This window comes from Carcharhinus amblyrhynchos, chromosome 20, assembly GCF_965287045.1.
Source record: "Carcharhinus amblyrhynchos chromosome 20, sCarAmb.v2.hapA, whole genome shotgun sequence".
Taxonomy (NCBI): Eukaryota; Metazoa; Chordata; class Chondrichthyes; order Carcharhiniformes; family Carcharhinidae; genus Carcharhinus; species Carcharhinus amblyrhynchos.
The window spans coordinates 33,151,217-33,174,572 of record NC_137343.1 but is presented as its reverse complement, the minus strand read 5'-3'; the positions used below and the strand labels follow the sequence as shown (position 1 = coordinate 33,174,572).

The window sequence follows — 23,356 nt, the reverse complement described above, 5'->3', positions numbered from 1 at the left end:
GACTGTTCATCAGTACTCAAAATTTAGAAATACAACAGACATAAAGTCCATACAAAGATGGGGAAAGAGAAAAGTGAGGTAAGGAAAAAAGGGAAAGTTTGTTGTAGGGTAGAAAGCAGAAAAGATTAAATGACAAAGGAATGATGGTGCAAGGTAAAAGGAGATGCCAATGGGTAAGTAAAGAAAGAAGAGATAGCTGTAGAGAACGTATAAATGAACAATGCAGAATCATAAGAACATAAGAACATAAGAAATAGGAGCAGGAGTAGGCCATCTGGCCCTTCGAGCCTGCCCCGCCATTCAATAAGATCATGGCTGATCTGTCGTGGCTCAGTTCCACTTTCCCGCCCTCTCCCCATAACCCTTAATCCCCTCTCTTATCAAAAACCCATCAACCCGCTTCTTAAAAATATTTAGCGAGGCAGCCTCCACCACTTCAACGGGCAGAGAATTCCAGAGATTCACCACCCTTTGAGTGAAGAAGTTCCTCCTCAACTCCGTTCTGAACCGCCCCCCCTTTATCTTGAGGCTGTGCCCCCTAGTCCTACTGTCTTTTTTGAGCGGGAAGAGTCTTTCCACCTCTATCCTATCCATCCCATTCATCCTCTTATACGTCTCAATGAGATCTCCCCTCATTCTTCTAAACTCTAACGAGTACAAGCCTAGTTTATTCAGCCTCTCCTCATAGCTCAACCCCCTCAACTCCGGTATCAGCCTAGTAAACCTCCTCTGCACTCCCTCCAGAGCCAAAATATCCTTGCGCAGGTGCGGCGCCCAAAACTGCACACAGTACTCCAGCTGCGGCCTCACCAATGCCCTATACAGCTGCAGCAAGACCTCCCTACTTTTATATTCAATCCCCCTCGCTATGAAGGCCAGCATCCCATTCACCAACAACTGCTGTCTGAGGAAAAAATGGGAGTGTTGATGGTGATCTGAAAATGTAGACACCTATGTCAGACTCCTATATATTGACTACAGTTCAACTTCAACACCATTACACCTAAAAAAAAAAAAATTTACCTCCCAGCTCCGTGGCCTAGGGCATGGCTCCTGTCTCTGCAATGGAATCTGAGACTTACTAACCCAGACCACAATCAATGAAGATAGGCAACAACACCTCCTCCACGATCATCCTCAACAGTTGTGCCCCACAAGGTGTGTCCTCAGGACACACCTTGTGGGGCACAACTATACTCCTTATGCACCTATGATTGTGTGGCCAAATTCCCCTCCAACTCAACTTTCAGGTTTGCTGATGACATCACCGCAGTGGATCGGATCAAACAATGAGATGGAGCACAGATAAGAAATAGAGAATCCAGTGAACTGGTGCAATGACAATAATATCTCCCTCGATGTCAACAAAATGAAGGAGATAGTCATTGACTTCAGGAAGCATAGTGGAGGACATGTCCCTGTCTATGTCAACAGGGATGAAGTGAAAATGGTCAAGAGCTTCAAGTTTCTTGGTGTCCAAATGACTAACAACTTGCCCTGGGCCGTCCATCCTGACATTATAGTTAAGAAAGCCCACCAACGCCTGTGCTTTCTCAGGAGGCTATGGAAATTTGGCATGACTGTTACAACAGTCACCAACTTTTACATATGCACCATAGAAAGCATTCTTTCAGGTTGTATCACAGCTTGATATGGCTCCTGCTCTATCTAGGACCACAAAAACTACAAAGGATCGTGAACGAAACCCAGCCTATCATGCAAACCTCAGGTAGCATGGTGGCACAGTGATTAGCACTGCTGCCTCACAGCACCAGGGACCTGGGTTCGATTCCCAGCTTGGGGTCACGATCAGTATGGAGTTTGCATGTTCTCCCCATGTCTCTACAGGTTTCCTCCAGATGCTCCGGTTTCCTCCCACAGTCCAAAGGTGTGCAGGTTAGGTTAATTGGCCATGCTAAGTAGGCCCTTAGTGTCAGGGGGACTAGCTAGGGTAAACACATGGAGTTATGGGAATGGGGTCTGGGTGCGACTGTGCAGACTTGATGGGCCAAATGGCCTCCTCCTGCACTGCAGGATTCTATGAAACCAGCCTCCCATCCATTGACTCTGTTTATACTTCCCGCTGCCTCGGAAAAGCAGCCGGCATAAGGTACCCCATGACTCCCGGACATACTCTCTTCCACCCCCTTCTGTCAGGAAGAAGATGCAAAAGCCTGAAGACATGTACAAACCGACTGAAGTACAGCTTCTTTGCTGCCATCAGACTCTTGAATGGACCTACCTCGTATTAAGTTGATCTTTCGCTATATCCTAGCTATGAATGTAACACTACATTCTGCACGCTCTCCTTTCCTTCTCTAGGTACCATAAGCTTTGTCTATATAGCTGGTGAGAAACAATACTTTTCACTGTATGCTAATGCAAGTGACAATAAATCAAATCATAAACCTAGTGACTGAGAAGGCTGTAAAGTGTCAAATCAAACAGAGGTGCTGTTCTGCAAGTTCCTTTAAGCTTCATTAGATTAGAACAATGCAGGACTGCAATGACAGGGAAGTTAGAGTGGAGAATTAAACCTACAAGTTCAGGATCAAACTTGCAGACTGAATGGAAATGTTCCACAAAGTGGTCACCCAATTTGCATTCGGTTTCCTTAGTCTAGTGGAAAATATATTATGAGCAACAAATACAGTGTGCTAACTCAAAAAAAGTACAAGTAATTTGCTATTTCCCCTGGAAGAAATATTTTGGGACCTTGGTGGGAAATGAGGAGGTAAAAGAGCAGATGTTACATCTCCTGCACTATTTTTTTAAATCCTGACTGAAACACCTTTTCCCCCTCAATGTCCCATTTAAAACCTGTTAATCCCTGCCATAACTGACTAGACTTAAACTATCCTGTTAGAAATCAAGTACATGGTCAATGCTGCTGGAACTCAGTAATCTATTGTTTTGATTTCTCATACTTTCTCTGATGCAAAGTGTAACATAGTAATATAGTGTAATATTCTGCATGACTCTCATACTGACTATGCATGGCAAAGAAACATGAAATTTTCACTTGCACTTTTGCATTGATTCTGTCCACATAGATCAGTCAGTATCATCCAGCTTCTCTTCAGATGAATTCCCCTGTGGCTCCATGCCTGAAATAGCCAGTTTGCTTAACCAAGAGACTCACTGAACACTGGTGTCTGTCCACAGTAGCTGGCGCACTTAACATGCTGTAAGCAGAAACTTTGTAATTGACAGTACAGTAATGGCATCTGTTTTGTATTATTTGCCCAATTTAAATTTGCCGTTTTAAGTGATGGGAACTGCATATTATGTTTCCTATGAATCCTAAGATTTGGGTGATTTTGCATAACTCATATATATTGGATCTCTTAATATCTACGTGACTTTCTGTATAAGAATTCTGGCTCTTTAAGATATTAAAACATAAGTAAAGTACTCATGAGCTTAAAATAGTCCAATATCCTAATGTTTTGTTTAAAAAAAAGACAAAATAAACAGTAACTGGAATTGCAAGAAGGTGATATGTTTCAAACGACAGTAATTGACTGCTTGAAAATAATACCCATATGTTTATCCTAACTATTTAAATTATTTTCAAATCTTTTTTCAGCTTTCTCTCCTGATAAAAATTGTTTTGAGCAATGCTTGGGTTTAGATTGTATTTTTAAACTTAAAGCTATAGTAAATACAATTGAGAAGTGGACACAGTTCTATATTCATGCAAAAAGATTTTTAAAAATAAATTACATATGTTAAATAAAAGGAGTTTGTATTCCTTAAACATAGGTATTTGTTAATATTTTGACTTAATCTATGTTGGAACCAATTTAATAAGCAATATGAACATATTTTGATGTAATAAGATTAACATAAAAATTATAGTGCCAAATCAATGCCTTTTTACTTGTAATTCAGATTTGAAAATATCTGCCTTATTTTACATTCATAGTGCTTTTTCTTCTGTGCTTATACTTGTGACCCCTGTGGCTGATTGTGGATTTTTCTTAAAGCTACATGACTAATGCTTTGTTCCTTCAGTCTAGCAGTGCCAATTTCATAATGGCAAGCATCTCTTGAAGCCTAACATTTGAATTTTCATTGTATTAAAGGTCATGAAAAGGGTCCAGAACAAAGTGGATTTACTGTGTTTGCATCTGTTTTGCAGCTGTTTTGGTATCTCCTTTAACCTCTGCTTCAGCCACCCTTCTCGTATCTTCTATTAGATCTAATAAATCGGTCCTGTCATTACACAGATGTTGCACAGTTAGGGACATTCAGCTTATTTTTGAATGATTGTTCAGGGTGCTGGCACAGTCATGATATGCTTCACAGCATATGCATAACATTTCTGCTTAACTCTGATTTTCCTTCTTGAATATTGCATAGGCAGAATTTTGAAAGGGAACGTGCAGATTCATTTGTGGTTTTCATAATCCCAAATTTGCACACTGTAGTGTTTCAGGAAATGCTGGAGATAAATGCTTGATCATGCTGGGTGCACTTGGTTAACGCTGAATATAGTTTCAGCTTCTCTGTTGCTTATTAAAGTATTCATTACTGCAGATTCTAGGCTCACATTTCATTTTAGGCTAATATAGAGAACATCTTATTTTTGGATAGTGAGACACAAAAAGAATTAGATGTAATTAAAAATCTGATGCATTGTACGTAACCAGGCAGTATTTTTGCTGTTATAAACCAAGTAAATCAGCCAAAAAGAGTGCAGTTAAATAAATCCATTGTTATTTATTTAACGGGTAATTACTTTTTGTATTCTTTTCTCATTGCAAGATGAAATTTCTGGATTTTTACTTCATACAAAATCAGTGAATTCTGTGCTTAGTTTTGTTTGTAGGCTGCACTTGTTTTTTTTCCCCTTTATGAAATTTATCGAACTTGTATTCAATTTGTTTATAAAAATGAGTATTTAAAAAAAAATAGAAATAGGGTGGAAGCACATAGTCATTTTTTCTCTAGGTGATACTTCCTCTGAAACTACAATGTTTCTGTTAATGTAGTATCAAATCATTTGATTAATGATCTCCTAGCTGGTTTATTTATTGGCATAAGTTGCAAAAATATTTATTCCCGTTGTATTACTGCAGAATAATTTATTTTCTCTTTTCCATGTAGTAATGTCTCAAATAAATGTAATTGTTGGTTGTAGACTGGAATTTGGTAAAAGAGTTCATTACATGTGTTCTTTTATCGAATAAATAGAATTACCCAGAAAGCCTTCTATTTTTAAAAAATGTACACCAAGCAATTCTTTGGCTGAAGCTTGAAAATACTTGGGTGGGATTTTCTGGCCACGCTCGTCTCAAAACTAGAAAATGCTGTCCGAGGTCAACAGACCTTTGCATGGTCCGCCTCCACCCACTCTCTCCCCGCTACAATTCCCGTGGCGAGTGGGATGGGAAATTTCCGCACCTTGTCCTGAAGGCAATATTGTGCTGCTTCTGCGAGAAAGATGAGTTTCTGTTAGCCTTTAGTCTCTTACAAAATGTAATTTTTCTTTATCTCAGTCTTAAATGACTAGTTTACAGCATGGAAACTGGCCCTTCGGCCCAACTTGTCCATGTTGCCCTTATTTTTTTAAACCCCATAGCTAATCCCAATTGCCCGTATTTGGCCATATCCCTCTATACCCATCGTACCCATGTAACTATCTAAATGTTTTTTAAAATGATAAAATTGTACCCACCTGTATTACTACCTCTGGCAGCTTGTTCCAGACAGTCACCACCCTCTGTGTGAAAAAATTGCCCCTCTGGACAGTTTTGTATCTCTCCCCTCTCACCTTAAACCTATGCCTTCTAGCTTTAGCCTTCCCTACCTTTGGGAAAAGATATTGACTGTCTACCTTGTCTATGCCCTTCATTATTTTATAGACCTCTATAATGTCACTCCTCAGCCTCCTACTCTCCAGAGAAAAAAGTCCCAGTCTATTCAGCCTCTTCTTATAACTTAATCATCAAGTCCCAGTTGCATTCTAATAAATATTTTCTGCACTCTTTCTAGTTTAATAATATCCTTTCTATAATAGGGTGACCAGAATTGCACACAGTATTCCAAGTGTGGCCTTACCAATGTCTTGTACAATTTCAACAAGACATCCCAACTCCTGTATTCAGTGTTCTGACAGATGAAACCAAGAATGCCGAATGTCTCCTTCACCACTCTGTCCATTTGTGACACCACTTTCAAGGAGTTATGAACATGTAACCCTAGATCTCTTTGTTCTGTAACTCCCCCCAACGCCCTACCATTAACTGAGTAAGTCCTGTCCTGGTTCAATCTACCAAAATGCATTACCTCACATTTATCTAAATTAAACTCCATCCACCATTCATCAGTCCACTAGCCGAATTGAGCAAAGTCATGCTGCAGTTGGAGATAACATTTCTCACTGTCCACTATGCTACCAATCTTGGTGTCATCTGCAAACTTTACTAACCATACCTCCTTTATTCTCATCCAAATTATTAATGTAAATGACAAATAACAGTGAACCCAGCACTGATCCCTGAGGCACACCACTGGTCACAGGCCTCTAGTTTGAAAAATAATTCTCTATAACCACCCTCTGGCTTCTGTCAAGAAGTCAATTTTGTATCCAAATACTGATCAAACAGTCGGTTCTTTGACACTGAGTAAACTCATTTCCTGCAAATGAAGGTCCATGAGTTGTAATCAGACTCACCTGAGTTCAGTGGATACAACTTGTCTTTGTCGTTAATCATATGACAGTAATAAAGGGATAAACCTCCCTACATCAGTGGATTATCTTCCTTTGCTTCAACAAAGTTTGAAGTAGGAAGCTGCATTGTATCCTTCTTCCAGGGCTTACTTCTTTACAGTTTCCCCTTTGGAAAGCTGACTGCTGTGCAAAATTCTCCTTTTGTCCCTTTCTCTTGTCCCTCTCCACAGTCAGTGGGATCAAAGAATTTCTAATGACTGGTTGAGGTATTTTTGAGATCATGATTATCTTTATATAGAATTTGAACGGAGAATTGTCTTTTCTGGCCCTTTTCCAATTGGTGGCAAATATAAATTGGGGACAATGATAGAGGATAAAAGTTAATTACTTTAAATTTAAGCAAGTGAAGATGAGAAGTTGAAGTAGGTAAAATAAAGAGTTGGAGTCAAGGAAAAGAAATACAACTGAATAGGCCAGGAAATAGGGAGAAAAAAAACGGTAAAAGGATGGTAATATTTACTTTCTATGTAACATTTTGTAATTTATTTGCTTTGGGTCATTATTATTGATAATTCCATTGGTATTTGAACAAGTTTATTGTTTTAATAACTTGTTTCAGCATTATAGTAAATGAGCTCAAAAGTAAACCAGTTGGCCCAGTGAGACAGGAATTCCCCGAATTATCCAGTCGTCTACAAGTTAATGGTGTCGCGTATAAATTATTTTGATTATAAATATTTGATATTATGGACTGTTCAAATTTTCTCTTGAATTTTTTGATAACTTTTTGCCTCTAATGTGTAATGCGTTTCTACCTTGCCAACAAGCGTTGTAGCCTTACAGATAACAGAAATAGGAAATTGGCTATTCCATGGGCCAAAATTCAAATACATATAAAGTTGGTTTCCAGTCTTTGGACAGTGTATGATATTGTCACAATAATCTATCAATATGTTTCCTTTCTCTTTCAGTACCTTTGGAGAAATAAAGACTGTGCGACTGCCTAAGAAAATGGCTGGAACTGGCACACACAGGGGCTTTGGATTTGTAGACTTTCTCACTAAACAAGATGCAAAGGTGTGGTATTTTACAAGATAATCTTTGGGTGTGAATTTTCATACAAAATGGTTGGCCAGCTTCTTGTATGGTTAACTTACATGACTTATAAGTAATTTACTGTAAGTGTGGTCTTTTGGGCTCAAAAGGGAAAGTTGCGCAATCCTTTTTTGTGCAGTGAGAATTTCCCAAAACCCCTCCACTGCACTTTTTTGCAGCCCAAGGCCTGGCTAATCTGGTAGCTACAGCTGCCCTCTCTTACCTGTTTGGTATCCTTAGGATTAAAGTCAATAGTTTTAAATCTATTGCATATGTGACTTATTAAATCGTTGAATGATTGCAGCCCAGAAGGAGGACATTCTATGTATCCTATCAGTGCCAGCTCGTTGCATGTACAACTGACCAAGTCCCAGCCCTCTGCCATTTTACCTATTGCTCTGTAAATTCTTTCTTCAGATAATTATGGAATTCCTTTTTTTGAAAGCTATGTTTGAACATGCCTCCACCACACTCCCAGGCACCGCATTTCAAATCCAAGCTAATCACTGTATAAGAAAGGTTTTCCTTCGTGTCACCATGACTTCTTTTGCTAATCTCCTTAAATCAGTGTCCTCTGGTTCCTGATCTTTCTGCCAAAAGGAGCAGTTTCTCCCAAATTACTCTGATCAGACCCTTCATCATTTTGAGCACATATTCTGATCAATTATTACTGATTATTCTCCTCCTTTGTTTCCTTCCCTATTTTTCTTGAACAGCTTGCATCCAGGGATGTTTGATACTCTGGATTTCTCCTTGCATTTGCTACAGACTAAATATGGTTTTAATAAATGCCAAAAAAATCAAAATGTAGGTACCCCAACCATCTTTGACAAATGTACGTCAAGGAAGTATGTATTAAAACGTAATAGAAATACTCAGCAGGTCTGGCAACTATGGAGAACAGCTGCTGCCTAACCACTTTCTATTACTTACGGGGCGAAAAACTGCAGCAGGCGACGGTGCAGAGGGACCTCGGGGTCCTTGTGCGTGAGTCGCAAAAACCCAGCTTGCAGGTGCAGCAGGTGGTCAGGAAGGCGAATGGGATGCTGGCCTTCATAGCGAAGGGGATTGAATATAAAAGTAGGGAGGTCTTGCTGCAGCTGTATAGGGCATTGGTGAGGCCGCAGCTGGAGTACTGTGTGCAGTTTTGGGCGCTGCACCTGCGCAAAGATATTTTGGCCTTGGAGGGAATGCAGAGGAGGTTTACTAGGCTGATACCGGAGTTGAGGGGGTTGAGCTATGAGGAGAGGCTGAATAAACTGGGCTTGTACTTGTTGGAGTTTAGAAGAATGAGGGGAGATCTCATTGAGACGTATAAGATGATGAATGGGATGGATAGGATAGAGGTGGAGAGACTCTTCCCGCTCAAAAAAGACAGTAGGACTAGGGGGCACAGCCTCGATAAAGGGGGGGGCGTTTTAGAACGGAGTTGAGGAGGAACTTCTTCACTCAAAGGGTGGTGAATCTCTGGAATTCTCTGCCCGTTGAAGTGGTGGAGGCTGCCTCGCTAAATATTTTCAAGAAGCGGGTTGATGGGTTTTTGATAAGAGAGGGGATTAAGGGTTATGGGGAGAGGGTGGGAAAGTGGAACTGAGCCACGACAGATCAGCCATGAACTTATTGAATGGCGGGGCAGGCTCGAAGGGCCAGATGGCCTACTCCTGCTCCTATTTCTTATGTTCTTATTTCCAGCATTTTTTTCTCTACTTTCATTTCCAGCATCCATAGAATTTTACTTTAAAACTAAAAAGAAATCTGGCAATGTAATGATTTCCTAAGTGTCAGCAGGACAAGCTATTTTTTGAGTTAGTGTATTCCAAGATGGTAGAAGGCTTCACCTCATTTTGTAGTTAGAATCTTTAAGCAAAATTAATGGTCATTTGTCACATTGTGCCTGTGCCAGCTTTTTGAAAGAGATGTATTACAAAAACAACAGTTTAACTGCTATGTAAATTGCCAGTTCATGCTTCAGTGTTTCACCATCTAAGCAATAGCCGAGTATTTGAATTAATCTTTGCACTGATGGATAAGCTTTTTGTTTGGAGCCTACTTTGAATGAAGGAATTTTTATTATGCCCAACAAAAATTCTCCTATCAGTGCATGCTTAGTTCTGAATGTTTACGTGTGTGGCATGAGTTTCTTGGAAAGTACTTGCTGTTGACTTCAACAGTGGTTATCCTTTAGATTTGTAACAGATGCATGTATAGAACTCAAAACTATTAGGCCTATTGAGCTGCTTTCTTCAAACATTAGGTGTACAATACTTCAACATCTTTAATTTCAAGAGATGTAATTAGCCTCCACATCTCCCATCCCAAACAAAGCAGAATTTTAATTGAAATTTGAAATTAATATTGCCCCTCATTCAACATCAGCAGAAACAGAAACCTCTTTCGCCCCGATAGTGAAACTCGCATGGCCTGTGAATGTCAACATTGTTTTTCTAAGGTCTGTAGGTCGGTGTTAGAAAGTAGGTGATTTGGATCAACAATTTTTGTGACTTATTCAGAATGACAAAGAAAGGGTTTAACTGTATTGAGTGATTTGTGTTGTTTGCTCAAATATTGGAAAGATTTTGCATTCTAAAAAGTAAACTCCATGTACATTGCAAGTAATTGATTAATGAGCAGAAAATGTGCTTTTATTCTAAAGTATTAATCATTTTAAATGGAATTGGTGAATTGGTCAATTCAAGATGGTGCCGGAGTGTAACGACTTGTAAGCTGTCCCCAATATACCCTCTAATTCTAGCTTTTATTCTCATTCTATACCTCTAAAGCTCTATTCTAACTCTTATACACCCTTGCTATGACTAACACTGCATTCTGCATACTCTGCTTTCCTTCTGTACGTACAGTATGCTGTGCCTGTATAATATGCAAGAAACAATACTTTTCACTGCATGCTGGTACACGTGACAATAAATCAAATCAAAAAGCATTTGTGATTTTTAAAAATTTGGTACAGGATAACTTTTTTTCAGGATTCATTTATATTTAAGGAAGATAAGAACATAAGAACTAGGAGCAGGAGTAGGCCATCCAGCCCTTCGAGCCTGCCCCGCCATTCAATAAGATCATGGCTGATCTGTCGCTGCTCAGTTCCACTTTCCCGCCCTCTCCCCATAACCCTTAATCCCCTCTCCTATCAAAAACCCATCAACCCGCGTCTTAAAAATATTTAGCGAGGCAGCCTTCACCACTTCAACGGGCAGAGAATTCCAGAGATTCACCACCCTTTGAGTGAAGAAGTTCCTCCTCAACTCCGTTCTAAAACGCCCCCCTTTTATCTTGAGGCTGTGTCCCCTAGTCCTACTGTCTTTTTTGAGCGGGAAGAGTCTTTCCACCTCTATCCTATCCATCCCATTCATCATCTTATACGTCTCAATGAGATCTCCCCTCATTCTTCTAAACTCCAACGAGTACAAGCCCAGTTTATTCAGCCTCTCCTCATAGCTCAACCCCCTCAACTCTGGAATCAGCCTAGTAAACCTCCTCTGCACTCCCTCCAAGGCCAAAATATCTTTGCGCAGGTGCGGCGCCCAAAACTGCACACAGTACTCCAGCTGCAGCCTCACCAATGCCCTATACAGCTGCAGCAAGACCTCCCTACTTTTATATTCAATCCTCCTCGCTATGAAGGCCAGCATCCCATTCGCCTTCCTGACCACCTGCTGCACCTGCAAGCTGGGTTTTTGCGACTCATGCACAAGGACCCCGATGGTGACGTAGTATTCGTATCACTGGACTAGTAATCCAGAGGCCTAAATGAATGCTTTGAACATAAGAAATAGGAGCAGGAGTAGGCCATCTACCCCTTTGAGCCTGCCCTGCCATTCAATAAGATCATGGCTGATCTGAAGTGGATCAGTTCCACTTTCCCGCTTTCTTCCCATAACCCTTAATTCTCTTGTCTATCAGAAACCTAGAATATATGTAACTTAAATATATTTAGCGAGGTAGCCTCCACCACTTCAACGGGCAGAGAATTCCAGAGATTCACCACCCTTTGAGTGAAGAAGTTCCCCCTCATCTCTGATCTAAACTGCCCCCCCCCAATCTTGAGGCTGTGTCCTCTAGTCCTGCTATCCTTTCTAAGTGGGAAGAATCTCTCTATCTCTACCCTATCCATCCCCTTCATTATCTTATACGTCTCTATAAGATCCCCCCTCATCCTTCTAAAGTCCAACGAGTACAGAACAAGTCTATTTAGTCTCTCTTCATAGGCCAACCCCCTCATCTCCAGTATCAGCCTAGTGAACCTTTGGAGTCATAATTTCACGGTAAGATTTAAATTCAACTAGTCTCAGTAATGATGACCATGAAAATATCATCACTTGTCACGAAAACCCATCTGGTTCACTGATGTCCTTTAGGGAAGGAAATTTGCTGTTCTGGATCTGGTGACTCCAGTTCCTCCGCCATGTGGGTCTTAACTGCCCTCTGCAATGCCTTAGCAAGCCACTAGTTCCGGGGCAATGTTGGGTAGCTAATAAATGCTGGTTTTGCCAACAATATCCACAACACATGAAAGAATAAGAATAAATAAATGGTAATGAGTTATTCCTACTGAAATATATTTCTGAGAATGTTCCACTCTAGGGCAATATGTGATTAAAAGTTTTTGCATCTTTTCCTGGGATTACCATGTGTCTACTTTAAATTATTGATCATAGTATTTGTGTCGTCCGTGTCCAAACATTATTTAAAGTTTATTCCTCCAGGGTAAGGGTAAAAGACAAACATAATCTCTCCAATTTGTCCCATGTAGGATTACCAACCTCCCAGGTTGTCATCGATTCCCAGGGATTAGATAAATCTCCTAGATACTGGTGCAAGCTGTTGAATTCCTACAGTTGAGAAAGAGACCATCTGGCCCATTGAATCTGCATCGACCCTCTAAAAGAATATCCACCCATGCCCTCCCCTCTGCCCTCTTCCCATAATGCCACGTACTTACCATGGCTAATCTACCTAACCTACACATCTTTGGGCACCGAGTGGTAATTTAGCATGGTCTATCCACCTAACCTGCACACCACTGGACAACTCAGATAAAAATAATAGGGGCACCTAAGGAAATATTCTTTTCTGCTCTTTGATCACAATTTGTTACAAAAATATTGGAGATGGGGAAAAGCTGCCGTATTGGTAGGCTGGAGACGGGAAGTTCTGTCATGAAATTTCCAGGAAAGCCTCCAACCAATTGGAAAATCTAATTCTGGGTAAGGCCTCAATTTATTTTTACATATCTCTGAAAATTTTGTAAAAAGGTACATTTTCTGAATATGTGACTTAACATTAAACCCATAAAAATTAAATCTACTAAAAGTTTCTTTTATGCTATTCCCCCTCTCTCTAATATTGCTTGGTGCAGCTTTTTGTAGCAAAATTTCACTTTCCAACGTCCTTATAATGGGGGAAATGGTGGTATAGTGGTATTGTCACTGGACAAATAATCCAGAGACCCCAGTCGTATCTGGGGATACGAGTTCAAATCGTAACATGGCAGATGGTGAAATTTGAATTCAATAAAAATCTGGAATTGAAAGTCTGATGACCATAAAGCCATTTTGATTATTGTAAAAACTCACCTGGTTCACTAAGTTCATTAGGGGAGGAAATCTGCCATCCTTACCTGGTCTGGCCTACATGTGACTCCAGACCCATGTTAATGTGGTTAGTTCTTAAATACCCTTTGAAATGGCCAAGCATTCAGTTCAAGCGCAGTTAAGAATATGTAATAAATGCTGGCTGGCCCAACCAGTGATCTCACATTCCCTGACTATAAAACAAATTGTTCACCCAAATATTTTGGGATTTATCATTTTCATATTCAAATTTTAATTTCAAAATATGCACATTTTATGCAATATTTTTAATTATAAGTGAAACTGAATGTCATCCAACTATATAATGTGAAACTCGAATCAAAACATTTTTTCAATTCTGTCTTTACCACAATACACAACTTTTGAAACAATAATATTTTCCTCTCAGCTAATGTTGAATGATGTGAATATAAAACAGTGGACAAGATTTTATGTTCACGTACATCTTCATTAAAGCTAGTCAATTCAATAGAGGAAAAAATAGCCATTGATAAATATCTTACTCCAAATACTGTGTATCTTGCATTATTTCTACTTATATCTAATTACAGATAGCCTTATTTTCTGACACAAACTGAAAGAAAGATGACCTATTTGTTTGGGAGGATCCATGTAAATAAAATTTGAAGGGCTGATTGGACTAAAAATTTTTAAAGGATTGATGTGTCCATGTGTAATCACTCAGTTCCAATTTCTGTTGCAAATTGTAGGATGAGCTTTTGTTCCTGTTAAGTCCAATGTCTCTTCTAGAAGAACTTGCTGTGAACATCTGGCTTAGGAGCCCAGTCAATTTCAAGTTGTTAATAGTACATTGAGGTGCTTGCAGAGGATTTGAAGCAGGTCTGAGTTTTAATTTGATGTGGTCTATTGTGGAGGTCTGAAGAGTCTAATTAAATTGCTGTGAAAGCCAGGTTGTAGAGCTGAAGGCGCTCCTTGAGCAGAACTGCTCCAGATTCTGCACCAGTGTTTTTAGTTCCAGTTTAGCATGGCCACAGTTACACAAGGAGAAGGACTTGAGGAGGTAATACTTAAATCTTTAAGCGCATCTGTCATGGTCAGCAATTTTGCCAGCCACTTAACTTGGTCAGTTTTCAGAGAACTGTTTCCAAATACAATTTGATGACTTGATCACTTGGATGTTTTACACTTTTGTATTTTTTTAAATGCTGATAAATCTATATATCCTGTGAGGAATATTATTCAAATGAATCTTTAACTCCCTTTGACCTTTATCCCTCTTAACAAAAAAGACTAAAGATTTGTCACCCTGATTCAGGTTGTAAAATGCTAAAATAATAACCTGTCACTAATCTACATCGCATAACTGTTCCTTCAAAGAGCATGATAGACGAAATGGCCTCCTCCTGTAATTCCATGGTGGGAAACCTTATGTAGACTGTCCACCAGTCTCATATACAGATCCCTGCAACAATGGGAATGTGCCTTGACTTTGTACTGCCTCTTCTGGACATTCTCTGCTGAGGCGCAAGAAACATAATTTTTTTACACACTGAAGCAAAACTTCTTTCCCCGTCTATTTGACAGGTGACCAAGATTATCTTTTTCTCATGGGGATTCATTTTTAAAACACAATTAACTTTTAACAAAAAGTTTAAATCTTATGACCAATGTCTCCTGACCATATGATGTTTCATTGTCTCATAGATTTAATTGAAGAAAAATGCATGACCCTCTTGTCTATCACTTTCCAAAACCATGGACAGGAAGAAACATTTAACCATACCAGTTAATATAGCTTATTTGACACTGGATTTTGGTCATTCCAGCTCCTTCAGTTTAATTTCAGCTGCTATTAACAGTGTCAGCTAATTCTGAACTTCCCAGAGTTATTGTTTTGATTTTTTTTTCAATAGTCCTAGATAATCTTGTTACTTTAAGACCATTTCGTTGCTTCCTATACCCTTAGTTAAATTGTCTCTAGTGGTGGAAAAGGAATGTTTGTACTATGATGACACTAAGCAGTTCAGCTAGCACAGCTGTTTTACAAGCTATGTTTACACTTTGGGAGGTTACCCAATTAGTGTAGCAATGTGTTGAATTAAATGAACACTTGGAAGTCAGCAATTTATAATTTAATTGCTGTTTACATTTACACAAAACTTCTTTTACAAATGATAAACAACTGTAATTGACATAAATACATTTTGTTTGTAATTCAAAAATATTCAATGGTGTTTTTCTTCTGGTCTGCAGAAAGCCTTCAATGCCCTTTGCCACAGCACTCACTTGTATGGTCGGCGGTTAGTACTGGAATGGGCAGATTCTGAAGACACAGTGGAGACGTTACGCAGAAAGACAGCTGAACATTACCATGGTAAACAGTCTTTAAGTTAATATTTTAAACAATGACACCTATGTTTGCACTACGAGACATGGAGTGTTTAAACAAATTATTTTCTTGAGTCACATTGCAATGTTGTTGGTAAATACTAAGCTTGTCTTGCCAATTCTCCGGTTGTTCACACTGATGAGATTCTCTGGTCCCACCAGTGGAGCACCCCTTGCCGCAGGGTTCAAGGGGCATGGGGTGCCTTCAGTGGGAACTTGCATTGACAGCAGCTGCATCAGAAGATCCTGCCACTGAGGAATGGCGCACCGCCTCCCGCCAACAAGAAAATTGCTGGGAGGCCAGAAAATCTTGCACAGAATGTATACGTTTCACAATGAAAGCATTTCATAAATGGATCTCTTACTCAGAATTAGAATCCTTATCTTAAAGGGGAAATGAGCAAAGATCTAAAACCCAGCGTAGGAAGTTTAATATTTTGTTTCCTTTTAAGTTCTAATGGGTATGTTATTCTAATAGCCATTAAGCTCATCACAACATAGCGTAATAGCAAGACAAAATCTGATGTGCAGTAATCTTTTTAAACAAGATAAACTGAGCCCATAACAGATGATTGTTTCTATTTGAATTCAAAGCTAATGTGAATTTTAAAATTCGGTTCCATGAACTTGCATCTCTCCAGAATCTATTGTTTCCCTCGATTTTGTTTCTTCTAGATATGATTGGCATTTATCCCTCTCAAGTCTGGTGTGAATCCTATCCAATGCACTAATTTCCCCAGCAGTCCAAATTGATGAAAACATAGGAGCAGGAGTAGGCCATATAGCCCATTAAGCCTGCTCCACCTTTCAGTATGATTGTGGATGATCTGATGTGGCTATAACTTCACTCTCCTGCCACCCCCATATAACCCTTACCTCCCTTGTCAGTCAATAATCTAAGTCAGCCTTGAGCATATTCAATGACCCAGCCTCCAATACTCATTAGGGAAAAGAATTCCAAGCACTAATGATTTTCTTGAGAGAAGAAATTCCTCCTCACCTCCAGCTTAAATGGGAGACACCTTAATTTGAAACTCTGTTCCCTGGTATTGATTTACTGACGAGGGAAATCTCCTCCCAAAAGCTAGGCTGTTGACACCGCCCCCTCCCCGCCAAGAGTCTTATTGTTTCAGTGATCACCTCTCACTCTTCCCGTGCTACAGTGAATATAAGCCCAACCTGCTCAGCCTTTCCGTTATCAGGTAACAACCATTCCTTATCGGACAAACCCCTCGTGTGAGGAATCAGCCTTATGAGCTCTCCCTGAAATATTTTCATGCAAGTATGTCCCCCCACTTAAGTAGGGTGCCCAAAGCTAAGTGCAGAATTCTCTCAAACTCCCCTTGGTGGGTGGAGAGGGAGAGTGCAGCGCAGGATCCAAAAATCGGTTTAATGACAGTGGGATTTCCTGCCCCTGGCCACCATGATGGATCACAGTCCCTACCAAATGCCAGCATAAAATCGATTTGCATCTCGCTAATTGCAGCTGAAGGCCTGACCAGACTTCTCCCAGTAGGAAATCATGGCAGTCCAGAACACGCCTGGACCAATGTGATGTGTACATATTGACACTTAGCTGAAGAAGACCAGGAGCTGCCTCTGAAGGTTGGGGTGGAGGCCTCCAGAGACCATGGACCTGGAACACACAGCAATGTAGGTTTGCAGAGCACCTATGAGGTAGATCTTGCAGCTTCAGTGTCTTCAAAAAGGTTCACTTCCAGCTTCAGACTGGGGAAGAGAATTCCAAACACTACTCAAACTGGAGGTTCATCATCTTTCTTCAACATTAGGTCAGTTATGTCCAGGTGCCTTTTAGAAATGATGTCCCGATATGAGAGTAAGGCGATTGGCGTGAGGCACATCCAGCCCCATCCCATTGAGTGAGATTTTGGGAATCCGGGAGTGCATGATTAATGACACTGGGACTATAAGATATCATGGGATTTTCAAAATGAAGCTGAGATATGAGGATGCAAAATTTGCTGAGCAAAAATGAAGTCATGTCAAAACATTAAATTTATAATTAATCAAGTAATTAATAAAGAACATGACTAGTGTGTGTGAAAAAATGTGATTGTTGGTGTGTGGGGGTAAGGGTGAGTGGAAGTCTTGAGTATGAGTGAGACACACACACACACTCCCACTTCCAGACACACTCACTCTCTCCCTCCCCCGCTCCTGTCTCCCTCCCCCGCTCCTATCTCCCTCCCCCGCACCTGTCTCCCTCCCCCGCACCTACCTGTGTCAGTCTCGCAGTTACCCAGTCTATTATTCTGTCTTCTCCCCTCGCCGCCCCAATTCACATACACACTCTATCTCTAACTCGTAGCCTTCCCACTCCTGCCCATGCCATTGCATACACCCTTTTCTGGCCCAGCATAGCAGCCTCATTTCTCATCTGCCAGGCCCCCACTTGACTGCATGGCTGCCTAAACCCCACCCACAAAGCACAACTGCTTACTCCCCCATCTGCAGGGCTGCTTCTTCCCCATCTGCATGACACAACAGCACCCCATCCCCACCCACCTCTTTCTTTCTGCCTCCCTCTCCCACGCTTACCCTCTCCCCTTCTCTCCTCAACAGTACCTTCTTTTCTGGGGCACGCTCACTGCTGCCAGTATTGCTGCTCCTCTTCCAAGCACAGACAGATTCTCTCACATTTGCTATCTATTAACGGTCAACTTGGGAGGGACACAGCCTGAGATTGAAAGAGCAATTTCTTTCCAAATCTTCCACTCCGCTTGTCGGCAATTTGAAATCTACCTCTGGGAGCCACGTTGGGGGTGTTTGGCGAGCCGCCTGAGGACCACACGTTGGACAAACTTATAGATCATAAATAGTTGAGGCCCCAGATTGATCCCTGTTGCACTTCACTGGTTACAGTTTGCCAGGTTGAAAATTATTCATTTATTCTGACTCTGTTTCTTGTTAGTTAGCCAGCCCTCTATTCTTGCGACTATATCACCTCCGATACCATAAGTTCTTTTGTGTAGTAACCTTATGTGGCTTTTTGGAAATCCAATACACTCTATCTGCTAGGATTCCCTTTTATCCATTCTACTTTGGGGTTTGATTTCTCCAGTGCTGTCCTAGTCAACATGCACTTTTTACAATTGCAACTCATCCAGAATGACAAAGTCCATGTTCTCAACTGCACATTTCTAATAGACCCTGGAATGGACAAAGAAAAGTACAGAACAGGAACAGGCCCTTCGGCCTCCAAGCCTGTGTCAATCATGATGCCCGAACTAAATTTTTTTTAAAAATTCTGCCCTTTCTCAGTCCATATCCCTCTATTCCCTCCCTATTCATGTATCCATCCAGGAGCCTTTTAAACGTTGCTAACGTGCCTGCTTCTGCCACGTCCTCTGGCAGCACATTCCAAGCATCCACCACTCGCTGCATGAAAAATTTCCCCCGCACAAACTTTCCATCTCTCTCACCTTGAACCTGTACCCCCTTGTAATTGGCACTTCCAGCCTTGGGAAAAGCCTCTGATCATCCATCCTGTCTATGCCTCTCATAATTTTGTGGACCTCTGTCAGGCCATCCTTCAGCTTCTGTCATTCCAATGAAAACAATCCTCGTTTATTCATTCTCTCCTCATAGCCAACACCCTCGAGACCCGGCAACATCCTGGTGAACCTTCTTTGCACTCTCCAAGCTTTACTTATTTTCTCTTTTTCAGAAAACTGATTTCAGTATTCTCATCCTTGTTTGTACCTTCCTGCATGTTTTGTCTATGCTGTACCTCAGCACACTTCTTCAGCAATATACCCCTAAGTGTACACTGACTTTGGGTTACATCTTGTAGTTTTTTTTGTTAATTGGCGGTAGGCATTACTGGCAAGGTGAGCTTTTATTGCCATTTCTAATTGCCTAAATAAGTTGCTGGTGAGCCAACTGACTTGTGTAGGTACACCCACAGTGCATTAGGAAGGGAGTTCTAAGATTTTGACAATCAGTGACAGGATATATCTCCAAGTCAGGATGATTCTTGACTTAAAGGGGAACTTGCAAGTAGTGTCAACTGTCCTTGTTTTTCAAAGTTTGAGGGATCGTGGGTTTGGAAGGTGTTGTCAGGAAAGCGTGGATAAGTTGCTTCAGTTCATCATGTAGATGATGTACAATCATGTCAAGCAGGTTTGTTCTGGATTCTGTTGAACTTCTTGAACATTGTTGGAGCTGCTCTCATCTAGGCAAGTGGGACATATTCCATCACATTCCTGATTTATGACTCATAAGAGGGAGTGGGACTTTTGGGTTCAGTCACTCTTGCCTCAACTCCAGATTTCAGTTCTTTTGCACATTTTTGAACCAAAGCTTTAATGAGACCTGTAGCTGAGTGGTGCTAATGAGACCTGAAGTGAGCATCAGTGAACAAGTCAAGTAAGTTCCATGTGATGGCATTGTCAATGATACTTTCAAACCCCTTGATGATGATTGAAACTATTGATGGACTGGTAATTGATCAGTTTTGATTTGTCCTGATATTTGTGGACAGGGCACATCCTGTGCAATTTTCCCATGTTATCATATAGCTGTCAATCTTGAGGCTATACTGTAGTTCATTCTGGAGTATGAGTCTTCAGCACTATGGCAAGGATGTTGTTATGGATCCATAGCCTTTGTTATAATCCAGTGCGCTCAGCTGTGCCTTGATATTCGCGTGAAGTGGATTGTATTGGCTGAAGACTGGTATCTGTGAAGCTGGAGGGCCCTGGAAGTGACAGAATCACCCACTTGGTGCTGCTGACAAAAGGCACTTCAGCCTTGCATTTTGCACAGACTTACTGGGCTCTGGTGTCATTCAGGATATGAACGTTTATGGAACTTTCTCTACACCATTGGTTGTTTAATTGTACAGCACCATTCATGACTGAGTGTGTCATGACTGAGTGTGGCATAACTGCAGAGCTTTGTTCTGACCCATTGGTTATTGGCTCATTTAGATCTGTGTGTAGTATGCTACTTCTGCTAGTTACCGTGTTTGTAGTTCTGTGTTGCAGCTTCCCGAAAGGCAGTCTGCCCCGATGCCACTCCCAACAAGCTCTCTAAGACCTCCCATTGAACCAGAACTCCTCATTGATCCCTTGGCTTGATGGTAATTGTAGAGTGAGATATACTGGGCCATGAAGTTACGAATCATGATGGAATATTGTTCTACTCTATCAGTCGCTGCTTCCTTGGCTTTTATATCCCAATCCTCCTGAACACCCTCCATAAATCCTTTCGTTTTACGACTTCTCTTCCGCAATTGTGCCGCACTCCCTATAATTTTTAAATTTTATTTTGCTTTTCCCTCTGGCTCAGCATTCACTATTTTCTCTTCCTCTCAGAGCAGCTTTCTTTAGGTGAGCACCAAAGAAACGTGCAAGCTGAAATCTTAAATCCAATAGACTGTTTTATGTTGCTTAGGTTTTCATCAATCTGGACACCTACTTGTTTTCATTGGAGACCAAGCATTAGGAAAACTCATTACAAGGCAGAGGTTAATAAACTTAACTCTTTACTTCTCAGAAAGGTGGGATTTAGATCTCACTTACAGTGGTAAGTTACTGGGCTGTTATGCATACGATTCTTCCTAACAGTGCTCAACACAGCATCAAATCTTACATCAAATTGGTCATCATGCTTTACTGATTATTCTTAAGTTGAGCTGAAAATTTAATGTGCCAAGAGCTTGGGCACAGCTGTGCGCCAAACTGACCTTATGTTGTAATGATGTAGAACATAGAACATTACAGCGCAGTACAGGTCCTTTGGCCCTCAATGTTGCGCCGACCAGTGGAACCAATCTAATGACCCTCTAACCTAAACTATTCCAATGTTACCCATATGCTTATCCACTGACCATTTGAACGCCCTTAAAGTTGGTGAGTCCACAACTGCTGCAGGCAGGGCATTCCACGCCCTTACTACCCTCTGAGTAAAGAACCTACCTCTGACATCTGTCCTATAACTACCCCCTCTTAATTTAAAGCTATGTCCCCTTGTGTCACCATTCGAGGAAAAAGGCTCTCACTGTCCACCCTATCCAATCCTTTGATCATCTTGTATGCCTCAATTAGGTCACCTCGTGACCTTCTCTCTAATGAAAATAACCTCAAGTCCCTCGGCCTTTCCTCATAAGACCTTCCCACCATACCAGGCAACATCCTGGTAAACCGCCTCTGCACCCTTTCCAATGCCTCCACATATTTCTTGTAATGTGGCAACCAGAACTGTACGCAGTACTCCAAGTGCGGCCGCACAAGAGTTTCGTACAGTTGTAACATGACTTCATGGCTCCGAAATTCAGTCTCTCTACCAATAAAAGCTAACACACTGGACGCCTCTTAACAACCTTATCAACCTGGGTGCCAACTTTCAGGGAGCTATGCACATGTACCCCGAGATCTCTCTGCTCGTTAACACTACTAAAAGTCCTTCCATTAGCCCTATATTCTGTACTCCTGTTACTCTTACCAAAGTGAATCACCTCACACTTTTGCATATTAAACTCCATTTGCCACTCATCGGCCCAGCTCTGCAGCTTATCTATGTCCCTCTGCAAACTGTAACATCCATCCTCACCGTCTACAACTCCTCCGACTTTGGCATCGTCAGCAAATTTACTAATCCATCCTTCTACATCCTCATCTAGGTCATTTATAAAAATGACAAACAGCACTGGCCCCAAAACAGATCCTTGAGGTACACCACTTGTAACTGAACTCCAGGTTGAATATTTCCCATCAACCACCACCCTCTGTCTTCTATCAGCTAGCCAATTCCTGATCCAAACTGCTAAATCACCCTCAATCCCATGCATCTACATTTTCTGCAGTAGCCTACCATGGGAACCTTATCAAACGCTTTGCTAAAATCCATATACACCACGTCAACTGCCTTACCCTTACCCACCTCTTTGGTCACCTTTTCAAAAAACTCTAAGGTTTGTGAGGCATGACCTACCCTTCACAAAACCGTGTTGACTATCCCTAATCAATTTATCTCAGTCTAGATGATTATAAATCCTGTCCCTTATAATTCTTTCCAAAACATTGCCCACAACAGAAATAAGGCTCACCCGTCTATAATTCCCAGGACGGCCTCTACTCCCCTTCTTGAACAAGGGGACAACATTTGCTATCCTCCAGTCTTCAGGCACTATACCTGTAGCCAATGACAACATGAAGATCAAAGCCAAAGGCTCTGCAATCTCTTCCCTAGCCTCCCAGAGAGTCCTAGGGTAAATCCCATCTGGCCCAGGGGACTTATCTATTTTCATACTCTCAAGAATTGCTAACACCTCCTCCTTATGTACCTTAATCCTGTCTAGTCTACTACCTGGTATCGCAGTATTCTCCTTGACTACACTGACTTTTTCCTGCGTGAATACTGACGAAAAATACTCATTCAGTGCCTCTCCTATCTCTTAATGCTCCACGCACAACTTCCCACTGCTGTCTCTGACTGGCCCTAATCTTGCCATAACCAATCTTTTATTCTTGACGTACCTGTAGAAAGCTTTAGGATTTTCCTTGATCCTATCCGCCAAAGTCTTCTCATGCCCTCTTCTAGCTCTTCTTAACTCTCTCTTTAGCTCCTTCCTGGCTAATTTATAACTCTCCAGTGC

General features: G+C 41.0%; 1 protein-coding gene across 3 annotated transcripts in view; it reads left to right on the top strand.

Moving 5' to 3' along the window:
• Positions 1–23,356, top strand: part of rbm19 (RNA binding motif protein 19) — a 249,000-nt gene that overhangs the window by 118,237 nt on the left and 107,407 nt on the right. For all 3 annotated transcript variants that reach the window (XM_080208402.1, XM_080208404.1, XM_080208405.1), the window contains exons 22-23: positions 7,651–7,756; positions 15,601–15,721. In XM_080208402.1, coding sequence (XP_080064528.1) covers positions 7,651–7,756; positions 15,601–15,721 — 227 coding nt within the window. The remainder of the gene's footprint in view (positions 1–7,650; positions 7,757–15,600; positions 15,722–23,356) is intronic.